Source organism: Canis lupus, chromosome 24, assembly GCF_011100685.1.
Source record: "Canis lupus familiaris isolate Mischka breed German Shepherd chromosome 24, alternate assembly UU_Cfam_GSD_1.0, whole genome shotgun sequence".
Classification (NCBI taxonomy): domain Eukaryota; kingdom Metazoa; phylum Chordata; class Mammalia; order Carnivora; family Canidae; genus Canis; species Canis lupus.
This window is the reverse complement of record NC_049245.1, coordinates 16,249,929-16,263,048: the sequence shown is the minus strand read 5'-3', so window position 1 is coordinate 16,263,048 and position 13,120 is coordinate 16,249,929. Positions and strand designations below refer to the sequence as shown.

Here is a 13,120-nt window from a genome sequence, read left to right as displayed (position 1 = left end):
CTTGTTGAGCTGTGTTAAATTAAGATGGGAGTTATAAGAAGCAAAATGCATGCTTCTTGGCAATGGCATCCTTGGATCAGTATGCTCCTTTGTTGCATTTGGTCTTGACTTCCTTGTTCCCAGGCTGGCAGCTGAGTTGCCCTTGGCTTGAAACATACTGAAGCTTGCAGCCAGGGACACTGTCACCAAATCAGACGGAGGGTGGTGTGAGGGAAGAAAAGGATGGCCTCTAGCAGCTGGCCAGTCTCCCTTTCTGGAACCTCCTGTGTAGTGTCATAACTTGGGAGGGAGTAAGGCTGGAGGTGGAGTTCCCACCCAAGAGACACATTGAACATGTCTTGGCACTAGCAAAGTGGGAGCACAAAAATGTTTTAAAATGAGAGAACTCGAGATAGAGTGATTATGGGAAAAATTAGGATTTTGCACTTCATATGTTTATTTCATGGTTTAGTGTTGATGCTGTTTGGAGTTACTTATGTGTTGGACCCAGAGTCTCTTTAATATGAAGGTCTTCATCTGGCTCTGGTTAATAAACCTCAACCCTTAGAAAAAAATGGGACAAGTTTCTTGAGGGTTTTGGATATTGGACAGTTGTAAAACATGAATTGTGCTAGTTTGCAAAACACTGGAATTCTATTAGGCATGTTTGAGTGTACATTCATGCATACAGAGTCAAGCACAACAAATTTCATTTTGGTGCCTCCTTTATAAAATAGGATTCGGTCCTGATAGCTAAAAAAGGCATTGAGAGGATTACATGTCTGGAGTCTATGCTAGTCACAATTTTGGCTTTTGCTTTCCAATTTTTAATCACGAGCTGGTAGGTATCTTAAAAGATTGCTTAATCCAGTTCTCATGGGTTACATATGTGATGAAACTTGGAATCACCTTAGAATTTTAGAAAGCCTTTTCAAAACTTCAAATACCTATTCAGGTCAAACCTGGATATACTGAATTTCTGCAGCATGTTTTTTTTTTTTTTTTTTTTTTTTTTTTTTTTTTTTTTTTTTTTGGTGCTACAGCACATTTTGGAAGCAAGATATGTGAGAATCAAACTTGATTTTTTTTTTTTTAAACAAATAAATGCTGGTTGGGTTGAATTGTGTCTCCCCAAAAGATATGTTCAGGTTCTAAGCCCTGGTACCTATGAATGTGACCTTATTAGAAATGGAATCTTTTCAGAAGTAACCCTGGATGATAAAGTCCTATTGGATTTGGGTGGGCCTTAATAAGATGAGGGAAGTTTGACTTTGGGTATATACTGGAAGAAAATGAAATCATCTTGAAGAGGAGATCTGCACCCTTATGTTCACTACAGCATTATTTATAATAGCAAAGACATGGAAATAACCCAAGTGTCAATGGATGAGTGGATAAAACGTGTGTGTGTGTTTATAAAATTTATGGCTGAATGTTACTCAACCTTAAAATGGAAATCCTGCCATGTGTAATGATAGGGATGGAACTTGAGGGCATTATATCAAGTGAGATAAGGCAGAAAAGGACAAATTCTGTTTGATTCCTCTTGTATATAGAATCTAAAACCAAAACCCAACTCCTAGAAACAGCAGTAGATTGGTGGTTCATGCTGGTGGAAGATAATGGATGAATGTGATAAAAGGGTATAAACTTTCAGTTACGAGATGAGTAGGTTCGGGAGATTTAATGATCCTCAGAAGACAGCATGATGATTATAGTTAATGTATACTTGAAATTTGCTTATAAAGTAGGTCTTAAGAGTTCTTAGCACACATCAAAGTAACCATGTGAGTTGAAGGATGTGTTGACTAAGTATTTTGTAATCATTTCCCAATATATAGGGGTATCCAGTCCTTACACTGTATACCATAAATGTACACAAAGTTATATGTCAATTATATCTCTGGAAAGATGGAGGGCAATAATTTTTAAAGAGGGAAATTTGGACACAGAATGCCATAGACAATGATGGCATAGAATGGATTTATCTGCAACCCAGGGAACACCAAGGATTGCCAGCAACCAGGACTGATATGGAATAATTCTCAAGATTCTCCAGAAGAAACCAGTCCTATGGATACCCTCCGTTGTGGTTTTCTTGCCTGGACTGTAAAAATAGATCTCTGTTGTTTTAAGCCACCCAGTTTGTGATCATTGTTATAATAGTGACAGAAAAGTAAAATAAATGCTAATGTAGAAAATTAAAAATCTGGAGCCACATAATTTTTATAAAATCACTTTTTTAAAGTTGGTATGCAAGTGAAAAGAGGATGTAGTAAGACATAATCCATACTCAGATACAAATCATGAAGGCACTGTTTGATGGAACTGAGAGCAAAATGCTTTGGCCTCTAGCTAGAGCCTTGAGGTTCTTTTTTGTTCATTTCTTCTCTTAAAAAAAAAAAAAGATCCTGAAAGTCACCTTATTATGCTTTGTTAAGAAAAGGAGTTCATAGTTTCTTTGACCACTTAGACTGTGGAGAAGTACAGTAAACTGACTTCAAAAAGGACAGCTTATCCTTGCGTTTCTCAGATGCTCCCAGAAGACTGCAGGAAGCTTGACCGGGACCAGGACCCTACTTCCCTGCAATGACCTGAGAATGTCACCTCGAATGGCCAAAGGGGCTGAACTGCACGAACCGTTCCGTCTCCTCCCACTTTCACACCCAGTCTATCGTCGCCGACCCGGGGGCGTGCGAGCTCCAAGGTCTCCGGAGGAGCGGGAGGCAGGGAGCCCGTGGTTCGTCGCCCGAGCCCGCGCGTGGCCGGCTCCCCGTGCGCCCCGGGGCGCGGGCCTCGGCCGGCCGCAGCTCCCCAGCCCCCCCGCACAGGCGGCGCGAGGCGGGCGGGAGCAGGGCGCCGGGCTACGAGCGGCTCCGGGGCTCGGGCGGCGGCTGGAAGGCCGGGTTTCTGTAGGCCACCAGGTGCGCGGCGCGGCGCGGCGGGCGCGGGGCCCGGCGCCGGCGGCACAGACACAGCGCGAGCAGCAGGCTGGCGACGAGCAGCAGGCCGCAGGCGGCGCACAGCCCCGCCAGGACGAGCGCGGAGCTGGGCTTGGTGGTGAAGGCGGCGCAGGCCCGCGGCCGGCCCAGGCCCGAGGCCCGCGGCAGGCTCAGGCCCGCGGCGTTGGCGGCCAGGACGCACACGCGGTACGCGGTGGCCGGCGAGAGCCCGTGCAGGGCGTGCTGCCGCGCCGTGGCGCAGATGCCGGCCACCACCGACTGCGACCGGTTCCCCGCGCCGCCCTCGGCCGAGTAGCGGATCTGGTAGCCGCGCACCGCCGAGTTGGGGGCGCACCAGCGGACGAGCGCCGACGTGTCGCCGACCTCGGTGACCGCCTGCAGCCGCGGCGGGTCCGGCGCCGTGTCCTCCCCGCTGAGGCCGGGGCACCGGCACCGCCAGCGCCTCTGCAGCTCGGCGCACGGGGTCTGCAGGTGCCTGCAGGGGTGGTAGTCGCAGGGCGCGTCCCGCGGAGGCGCCGCCGCCGGCCCGTGCTGCCCCGCCCCCGCCCCCGCCCCCGCCCCCGCCCCCGCCTCCTCCTCGCTGGAGTCGCCCAGCAGCAAGACTGGAATGGCGCCCTCGGAGGGACCCGGCTGGGGAGCCCGAGGGGGCGCCTGCGGGCCGCGGGAGGCGGGGGGCAGCCCCGGGGCCTCGGGGACGCCGCGTCCGGCTCCCGCAGGCCGAGCGGGGCGGGCGGTGCTCCGTGGGGCGGCGGCGCGCGGGGCCGGCGGCGCGTGGGCGAAGGGCCCAGGGGGACGCGTGGCCTCGGGGACGGCGGCGCTTCGGGCCCGGGGGCAGGCGGCGGGCAGCCGGGACAGCGGGAGGGGGGCCGCGGAGACGCCGTGGGATCCCGAGGCTGGTGCGCACGCCGTGTCTGCTGCCCTGGAGGGGACGCCAGCAAGTTAGGAGGTACTTGGAGGCGGGGCTCCTCGGGTGCTGGGCTTTGCGGGCGCCACATGCTACCCACGGGCCGCCCTTCGCCTCGCTGACCCTAGGGGCAGCCTGTGGAGGAGGCGCCCCTCATCATCCCCGTTGGGCAGAGAAGCTCAGCAAGAGGAACTAGCTGCCCAGGACAGCCGCTGGCGGAACCCAAACCCAGGGCAGGCCGGGGGGTGGTGGTCCCCATTCTCCGAGGCAGTCTGCCGTTTGGTGGCCGACCATCTGCTTCCTGGCTGACTACTAGTAACAATACTCAATACTAGCTAACATTTTCTGAGCGCTTGTATTGTATGAACTAATTTAATCCGTATGACCCTATGAAGTAGCCACTATTATCCCATTTTACAGATGGGGAAGTAGAGGCACAGAGTGGTCAAGCAATACAGCCGAAATCAACAGTGGTAAGTGGTGTGAAGAGGCAGCACTCTCAACCTCTTCATTAAAACTAGAGTGAGACCCTTCACTGCAAAGGATCTGGGTCCTTCGGAGGTAACATGAAGGGGATGGGAGCCCCACTTCACAGCTGGGTTTGGGTGGGACGTGAAAAAACAACCACACATGATGCGGGGAAGGGTCTCCTGAAGTGAGCTGCAAGGAGGAGAGGTTTGCTTGTGGAGCTGGTGTGAGGGTTCTCGTCACCGGAGGTGTCCCTAGCTGCCCCCATTCTCTCCTGGTGGCCAGTCTGGGCATGGCTCCCCACTGCAAAAACAGCTCATCTGGCCAACACCCAATGGGAAGTCTTTGAAGGACTGCTTTTTCCCCTGGTCCACAAGAGCTCTGTAAGCCCATTGGCCTTAGACTGAATGATGCAGGAGACCAGCTGCATCTTGGGGAACTCACTAGGGGGGCCCAGTGGTTAAGAGCACAGTTTTGAAGGAAGACACATCCTGCCTCCTTCATCCAACAGCTGCTTGACCCTAAGCAGGCACCGCCCCCTTTGGGCCCCAACCCACTTGTCCATAAAATAGAACAAAGATAAAACTATCTTGGCAGAGAGGATATAGCTGTTCACTTAGCCCATTTTTCCCCCTACTGGGCACAAAACTAGACTATCTTTCCCAGCCTCCCTTGTAGTGGACGTGGCCTGCTGACTGACATTGAGCCACTGAGGTGAGAGTGGAAGTGATGAGCCCCACCTCCTGGCTTTGCCCCTTTGAAACTGCCATGTCTGTTCCTTCCTCCATGCTCTGAGCCACTCTGGCTGGCTGGAATGAAGAGCCTCCCTCACTGGGGGGCCCTGAGTGTGACTACATGGGGGATGGCCACCCTGCCCAAGATGAGCAAGACATAAGCTGTGAGAACTCAGCTCGCCTCTTAGTCCTCTGCTTTGTAAATGTATTACCTGCTTAGGATGGTCCTCTTTGCATCCCTGAGGAGCCAGGACAACTCACAGCTGCAAATGAGGGGGTTGCCAAAGAGGCTGATGGATAGGACCTGGGAGGAATGCAGGTTCCAAGGAGGGAAGGAACTCAAGTTGCAGCTGAAACACAAAAATTAATTAAGTCAGGCCTTAAAAATCAAGTCAAAACTACTCCCAGAGAGCCATGGTGGTTTCACCGCAAAATCATTTTGTTAGGGGTTAGATGACACCACTTTGGACAAAACTCTTTAAAGACCTTAGACTTCACTTATCATCTGTCAAGATACCAGCCCAACTCAGTCACTATCACCCCTCCTATCAAATGGAGACAATACTCCCCTGCCCGTTTGTTACATCAGAAAGAGTCTGTGATAATGAAACTGCTTAAAAGTGTAAATCTCTACATAAAAGTGAGATACTGTTATTATAGACCAGTCACAAGAGATGGAAGAAGTTGTTTATTAATGAGAACACTCTTGAATATATACTACGGCAGTTGAACTGAGTGCTGATGGCACTCAGCACCAGTCCTTTGGTGGAAGATGCCTCACTGAAGTGTATCAGTTAAGCTCTGGCTGAGTAGAAATTTCCCCAAAACTTAGTAGTTTTAAATAACAAATGTTTGTTCTTAGGAGTCTGTGGTTCTTGTGGTCTGGGTCAGGTCAGCTGGGGCTGGAAGACTAGGCTGGCCTCATGTCTATGGAGCCTCAGCTAGGTTTGCTGGGGCCCCTTCCATGTACTCCTCATCATTCAGGAGGCTAGCCCAGGCTAGTGTACATGGTGGTGGTGGTGTGGTGGGGGTCCCCACCAGCCAGGAAGGGAAAGCTCCAGTGCTCAACCACTTTCAAGTCTTTGCTTATGTCACGTTTGTTAATGTCTCACTAGCCTAAGCGAGTCACATTGCCACGTCCAGGTTCCAGAGGTGGAGAAAAGACTCTACTTCTTGATGGGAGGAGCTGCAGTCACATTGCAAAGGGTGTGTCCGCAAGGATGGGAGGAATTCCTGGGGCCATTTTGCAAAGGGTCTAGCACACTCAGCAATGACAGGGCCCCTCTCAATCCTCCGTTCTTTCTTCCCTAGAGTCTTACAGAGCATTTGGCCTGAACTTTCTCAATTCCTTGAGTCTCCTGGCTTCTTTTACACATACTTATAATTCATCTTGAGCTACAGGTGCTGTACTTGACTTTCAGGTTTCTTCTGACTAAAGGCTGGCTTTCTCCACCTGCCTGGGAACCTTCTGCCTTCCTCAACTACTCTGGGGAGAAGCTCATGTGCTAGGTGAGTAAGGACCGACTCCTCAGATCTGCTCTAACACTCCAGGGTGATGGAGACCTGACACTTGTCCCCTCTGGAACACCAGATACATGTGTGTGCTATTTATATTGATTCTTAATGCACATATATGAGTATATACATATATGCATGCTTGCTTTCAGCAGATTTCACAGAGCTAGAGTGGAATCTTAGGATGAGAGTTTACTTAGTACTTCAGCATGCCAGGGAAATATTTTTCTTTTTGCCTGAAGGGGGAGAGGGAAAGGATTACCATATTTTTGAACAGGTAACATTGCCCAGTACTTTACATTCATCATCTCGTTGACATCATTCTGACAATATAGTGACATAATAATATTCTGCTCATTTTTCAGGTAAGGAAAATGAGTCCTTTCCCTATCTGGTGGCCCTTTCTGCCACCTGTGCAACTTGCATGTGATAAAATCAAGTTGAATCACCACCTACTTGGGGCTACAGGAGGGCCTGGCTCACATCCTGGTGTGTGTTGCATGTCTCTCCATTTGAACTACAAAGACCTAGTGTGAAAGAAGTTTTATTTGCTCTCCCAAATAACCTCTTTTCACTTCTTTGCTGAAATACTGCCCCTCCCTCCTGCATGTCAGAGGGGACTGTTGGAGGGCTTTGGGCACACTGGGTTGGCAGAGCAGCCAGGGAGGTGGCCATCTCCTCACCAGTGGGTGCTAGCTATGCTAGGGCAGCCAAACATGACTGGGTATTTAGAACAGCTTCCCCGGGGGAGGGGGCGGGTGGGCTAAGGAGAGCCAAGAGTAGGCCAGGCTGAGAAGAGGGAGAGAGGGCCCAGCAGGGCCGATGGAGAGACTTGAGAGCACAAGAAAGCAAGTGGCTCCTTCCCCCACGCTGGAGCACAGGTGGTAGAGTTGGGGGGAGAGGGGCCTAGGATGAGCCAGAAGGGGTTCAACCTTCTCCTTCAGGCCATGGGAAGCACTGCAAGGTTTTCACTTGGCAGGAGGCTCAATCAAATTATGATTTAGACCGACCTCTTGCCTCAATGGAGTGACAGGGTTACAAGTGTTCTTAACCTGGGGTCTGCAGAGACTGTGAAAGTGGATGGAGTCAGGATTTGAGCTGTGGCTCCTCATCTGATACCTTATCCACAAGTCTGAAGCTCAGAAGAGGAGTCAGAGCCAGAGAGGATATCACTCTCACCAACATCACCACCACCACCACCATCATCATCATCACGATTACCATCACTATCACCAATTCACCATGACTACCAACATCAACGCCATTACCACCATCACTGTTGCTGCCATTATTCCCATCACCTTCTTCACAGCCACCATATCATCTTCACGAATGGTAGAGCACGCACCATGTGCCAGACACTGAGCTAAGTGCTCTTGCATGTTCTGTTTCCTTTTCTCTCATGACAAACCTCAAAGTGAATATTCTGGTTGTGGCTGGAGCTAGCAGAGAAAAGAAAGAAGTGTCTACACTGAAAGTGATGATGGAGGCAAAGGTGCTTCCCAGGGCCCAGATACGGGCTCCCATGAAAGGAGGTGGCTTGGGGTCATCTGCAAAGGGATTCTGCTTCTCCTGTTGAAGTCAGGACAGTAGCTGCTCTTGATAAGGAAGGTATATACAGTGACACTCTGGACAACCAGGCCTGAAAGGACTGATCCTGGGTCCCAGCTGCAAGTAGGACCTTTCTACTCCCTCACCTTTCCTCCCTAGACATGTTCAAACCTTGAAAGGGCTGAATTGCATAAATACCTGGGGTGGCAGAGGGGAGGTGGGGGGAGGCAAGTGGATCCAGAAATAGAGAAGAACCTGATGCTTCATCCCCTCTTCCCCCAGCAAGTTTCTCAGCCTGGGCTTAAAGGAAACTTTACATGCATGAGAGTTTGTTGCACAGTTATTAGGCCAATGTACTATCTGGTACCCGACCAAAATATCACCCAAAGCACGAGGAAGCACAGAAATCCAGAGAGGATGCGAAGGAGCAGAGGGAGAGGAATTAAGGTCTGGTTAGTGCTATACAATGCTTACACGCGTTCAGCTTGGTGCAATGGGCAGAAATCAGTTATGTGATTCACATGTGTTTTAGAAACACTTACTTCTGGAGTAGAAGGACCTGTAGGCAAGGAGTGTCTTGGAAGATGTGCGTGTGGACAGAGCTAAGTGCTGAGGAGTCTTGACAATCCAACTGCCGCAGGTTTGGGTTCATCTTGAAAATGTCCCCCTCCAGGATTCTCAGCCTGGGCATCTTCCTCAGGTAGAGAGATGTGAGGTTTTGCAGGTCTTTGATCCACCCTGACTGCACTGAAATACAGAGGGGAAACTGCCCACTACCCGGGAGGGCACACACCCGAGAGGCTGACACAGCATTACAGAAACGATGAAAGGGACAGGGTGAGTTGTAAAGGCCATTGCTGAGTATGGGCACAGTTAGCAGCTTTGGGAAGCTCAGGAGCATGGACCACTTAAGCTGGAAGAGCCCTCAGAGGTGACCAGTCTGTCCTTCCTTCCAGCCCCAGAGGTAGCCAAAGTCAGAGAGGAGAATGACAGGCCCAGCGCCACACAGCTGGGAAAGGATGGAGCGAGGACTTGAAACCCAGGTTAGGGTCTCCAAGGCTTCTCCTACCTCATCCTCTTGCTGAACTCCACAGTGAACTACCCCAGGCTTCACTCTAATGGCTACTGAAAGTGGTGACATTTTTGAGAGAGGTAAGGAAGGAGCAGAGGAGAAGCAAGGCTGGATGAGGCCCAGAAACCTAATTTTGTGGCTCCCCTAACAAATGGAGGATGTACCACTTCCCCTGTTCCCCATTCCCGCTCCTCCTTCTGTCTGTAGTGGAACAGGTTATTATAGGCACGCGAAGTGTTTTTTAAAGAAGTAAAAACCAACCTTGTGAATCAGTCAAAACGTGCCAGGTACAGGGGAAGTGGTACTCCCTTCCCCCCTGTGTCTTATTTGAAGACTCAACGTTCACAGAAACAATTTGGGCCAAAGTAGAAAAATCCATGAATTCATCCTCAGGGCACCTGTTGCTTCAGGCTAACTGCATGCTTGGTGCCAAATTCATTCATTAATGGGCCCCAAAGCCATGCCTCCCCCCCCCCCCTCCTGCCAGCACTTGCGCGCTCTGCTGGGTAGTAGCAGAGGAGCAGAGGCTCAGGCTGGGCTCTGGACCCCGGATGCCCGGTTCGAGCTGGAGCGGCGAGACCGCGGGCCGGACACTCATCGTTCCGTGCCTCGGTCCCCTCCCCTGCAAAGCGGCGACGAGGAATCACAGTCCCCACCTTCGAACAAGGCCCGCTGCGCCCCAGAAATCGAGGTGGGGTTATTTTCGAGCCGCAGCGCGAGCGAGGAGCCCGGTCGCCACCCTCTGGGGAGGCCCCCCGCACCCCCCGCACCCCCGCCCCCGCCCACCGGGGGCGCCCTCCCAGCCCGGCTGCGAACTCACCGCGCTCCAGGAACGTGCCGCTGAGGTCCAGGACCTCGAGCGCGCCGCCCGCTCCCGCGAAGGCCCCGTCGGCGATGCCGGCCCCGGGGTCGCGGCCCAGCGCCGTGCTCGACAGGTTGAGGAGGCGCAGCGCGGGGAGGCAGGCGAAGGCCCGCGGCTGCAGCGCGCGCAGCGGGTTCCCGGCCAGCCCCAGCGAGCGGAGGCCGGGCAGCGCGGGCCCGGCGCACGGCGGCAGCGCGGCGAGCCGGTTGTAGCTGAGGTCCAGCGTGTGCAGCGCCGCCGGGCCGCCGGGGCCCCAGCGCAGCGCGGCGATGCGGTTGTGGCTCAGCGTGAGCGCCCGCAGGCGCGGCAGGTGGCCGAGCTCGGCGGCGCTCAGGGCGCGCAGCAGGTTGCGGCTGCCGTCCAGGCTGCGCAGCGCGGGCGGCAGGCAGCCGGGCAGGCGCTCCAGGCTGCGGTTCGCGAGGTTCAAGGTCGAGGCTCCCGCGGCCGGCAGCCCCTCGCAGGCCGAGGCCGTGGCGTTGCCGGCCCCGCTGGCCCGGGGGTCCTGCGGGGTCGGCCGGAAAAGGGGGCCCCTCTCCTGGGGCGGCCCTGCCCAGCCGGGGCGCAGCGCGGTGGGCAGCAGCAGCAGCAGCAGCGGCAGCGGGGCCCACCACATGGTGAGCGGCTGGGGAGACAAGAGCCCCGCAGCCTCGTGAGCCCACAGAAACCCTCCCCGAAGGGGCAGGTAAGCCCCTCTACTCTCCTGCTCCGAGGGGCTGTGCACAGGCCCTGGATGTTCCCCGAAGGACGCGGGACGCTCCTGCCGCACCTCCTGCCCTTCCTGCTCCCAGTGATGCCTTTCCCTCTCATTCGCCGTGGGCTAGCATCCACAGGTGACGTCTTGCAGGAGGCCTCCTCCATCTGTCCCCTCCTGCCTGAACCTCCAAGGAACCTCCTCCCTTGTTCCCATTGCATGAGCTTCTGGAGCGAAGGGACCGTGTCCCTTATTGCTCTAAACTTTCCCCAGGTGCCCAGATGCTGCTCCAGAAACATCTATTAATAATGAGCCAGTGAATGACCTCAGTCGGGAGAAGCTCTGCCGGAATAGAAGCATGGGACTTTCAGAAGACTTTGACAATTCCAGCAAAACTCACTTGCCCCCGTTTTTCCCCTTAGAAGGGTTCAGCCACAAGTGAGTCCCATTTGCATTTGACCTGGTTTGCAGGTCATATTTTAAAATGAATTCAGAGGGCAGAACTTCCTCTTGAGAGGGCACTCAGGGTTGCCTTTGGGGAAGAAAAGAGCCCCCAGAAAATTGTGAGGCATGGGAACCCAGAGTCCAGCGTTTCCTGGTCTCATGCTGGTTCCAACGACAGCCAGGACCCCTGAGGTCAACCTTGCCCTAGGGGGGTGGCTGCAGGCTCCTAGGTGTGGAGTTTCTAGAGCAGCTGGGGAACCGGAGAGGGGTAGATCACAAACCCGGGGGCTGGTTTGGGAGCGGCAAAGCTACTTCCCACCAGGCCTGGCCTTGAGGTCACTGCTCCATGTGGCCCCAGTTCTGCAGGGTCGTATTCCCCAACCCCACTGTCTCTGCTGACCACCGGGTTTCTGAGCAGCCACCCAGGCTTCTCTCTTGCCAGTTGAGGGTCAAGGTGATGGGAAGGATCCTGGAAACTGAGGCCAGGAGGCCACGGGTCTGGGAGAATGTCATACTCACCCTAAGCTGCTCTGCGGGAGTATGGCACCCCTGGATGCTCTTCACAGTCCTCTGTCCTGTCTTATGGATTCCAGAGGTCGGTGACTTAGACAGCCAGCCGTGCAACTCTGAATTCCAGAGAGAGGCCTGTTTCCCAGGTACCCCTGCTCCTGGCCCCACCTACTGAGAGAGCCTGAGCTACTCCAGTCCCTGCAGCCCCTCCTTCCCCACCAAGACTTTGTGGTCCTTAGCCAAGGCTCTCACTGCCTTTTTCCCTTCTCCCTGGTGCTGGGCCTGGCACCTCCTTCCTGCTCTCCACCATTGTTACCTCTTCCTGCACTGCCTTTCCAAGGCCTGACAAAGGGAGGGAGTTGGCTGGCCAGAGAGAAGTCTGAGGGCTAGTGGGTGCAGTGAGGCAAAGGCAGCACTCTCACCTCTGAGGAATCTGAACCTCCTGCTGGGTGATTCCCACTTCCTGGGATAGTTGGAGGCTGAATGATGAGCTGGTATGAGGAGGAAGCCCCTTTCTCCAAAGGAGGAAGGCACCTCTGTCCATAGGAAGGCTTGCAGGACTTTAGAGGAAAAACTGGCAGGAGAGTGGGTCCTCAGAAGAGTCTGGAAGCAGGGCCAGGCTCAAACTGTTAGGAGTTAGTTGGACAGTTCGGTAGTTAGGGCCGGGGTCCCCCACAAGAAAATACCAAGTCAGGACAGCTGAAAGAAAACAGCACTGACACCCTGTTTTGCAGTTTAGACAGGACCAGATTGACATTCTTTTTTTGCAGCCTTTGCAGAAATGACTTCTATCCTGAAATAAGACAATGAAGCACAAGGCATTTGTCCCTATCACAGGGAGTGGGGTGGTTAAGACCTAAGCCCCCAGGTGTCAGCAAAAAATGACCATCAGCACAGAGACACTAACCTAATAGGCAGACAGATAACGTAAACAAAGCCCTGAGTGGTACGACTCAGCACCCCAGGATTGCTTACGATAGTTCTGCAAAACAGCTTGCAAAACTCGGTGAACTTAGAAACTCCGGGGTCAGCCCTCTCTGGCCTCCCTCCCTCTCCAGGAGCTTCATACTCATGCTTGATAAACTTTGCTTTGCTGCTGCCACTTTCCTCTGGTCCACCTCTTCATTCTTTGAAGCGAGAACCGAGAACCGCAGGCACTAAAAGGCAGAGTAATCCTGCAACAAAACCAAATCCAGGAGTCCCCAAGAATGGGTTTCGCTGGGGTGACAGAGTGGATATTTGTCTCCGTTTATCTTGTGAAGATAAGTAAAGGGGGCGGAAGTGCAGAAAGAACATTGCTGCCCCATGGCTGGGGTGGTGGATGCGCATTACTAAGAGCAGCGATGATATTAAATACACTTTGTTTACAGCTGACAGTGCCCTTCTCTCCCAGAGTTCCAAGACTAGTCATCTTGTCTGAGAGGCTT

At 53.2% G+C, this 13,120-nt stretch overlaps 1 protein-coding gene across 1 annotated transcript; it reads right to left on the bottom strand.

Moving 5' to 3' along the window:
* Window positions 1–2,843: 2,843 nt before the first annotated feature.
* On the bottom strand, window positions 2,844–12,097 carry LRRN4 (leucine rich repeat neuronal 4). The gene is made up of 5 exons (XM_038572978.1): window positions 11,703–12,097; window positions 10,007–10,670; window positions 8,657–8,861; window positions 5,261–5,398; window positions 2,844–3,861 (listed from the first exon to the last, which is right to left on the bottom strand). The coding sequence occupies exons 2-5, from the start codon at window positions 10,659–10,661 to the stop codon at window positions 2,844–2,846; spliced, it is 2,016 nt and encodes a 671-aa protein (XP_038428906.1). The 5' UTR covers window positions 10,662–10,670; window positions 11,703–12,097.
* Window positions 12,098–13,120: the final 1,023 nt, after the last annotated feature.

Bases quoted from the DNA above. Each gene is read 5' to 3' on its own strand.
- LRRN4 (XM_038572978.1), bottom strand. From the start codon at position 10,661: ATGTGGTGGGCCCCGCTGCCGCTGCTGCTGCTGCTGCTGCCCACCGCG. The intron at 5,399-8,656 runs GTAAGTGTTTCT...TTTGTGTTTCAG, and splicing joins CAGGTCCTTCTACTCCAGAA to CTGCAACTTGAGTTCCTTCC. The intron at 3,862-5,260 runs GTAATACATTTA...CGTCCCCTCCAG, and splicing joins AAGAGGACCATCCTAAGCAG to GGCAGCAGACACGGCGTGCG.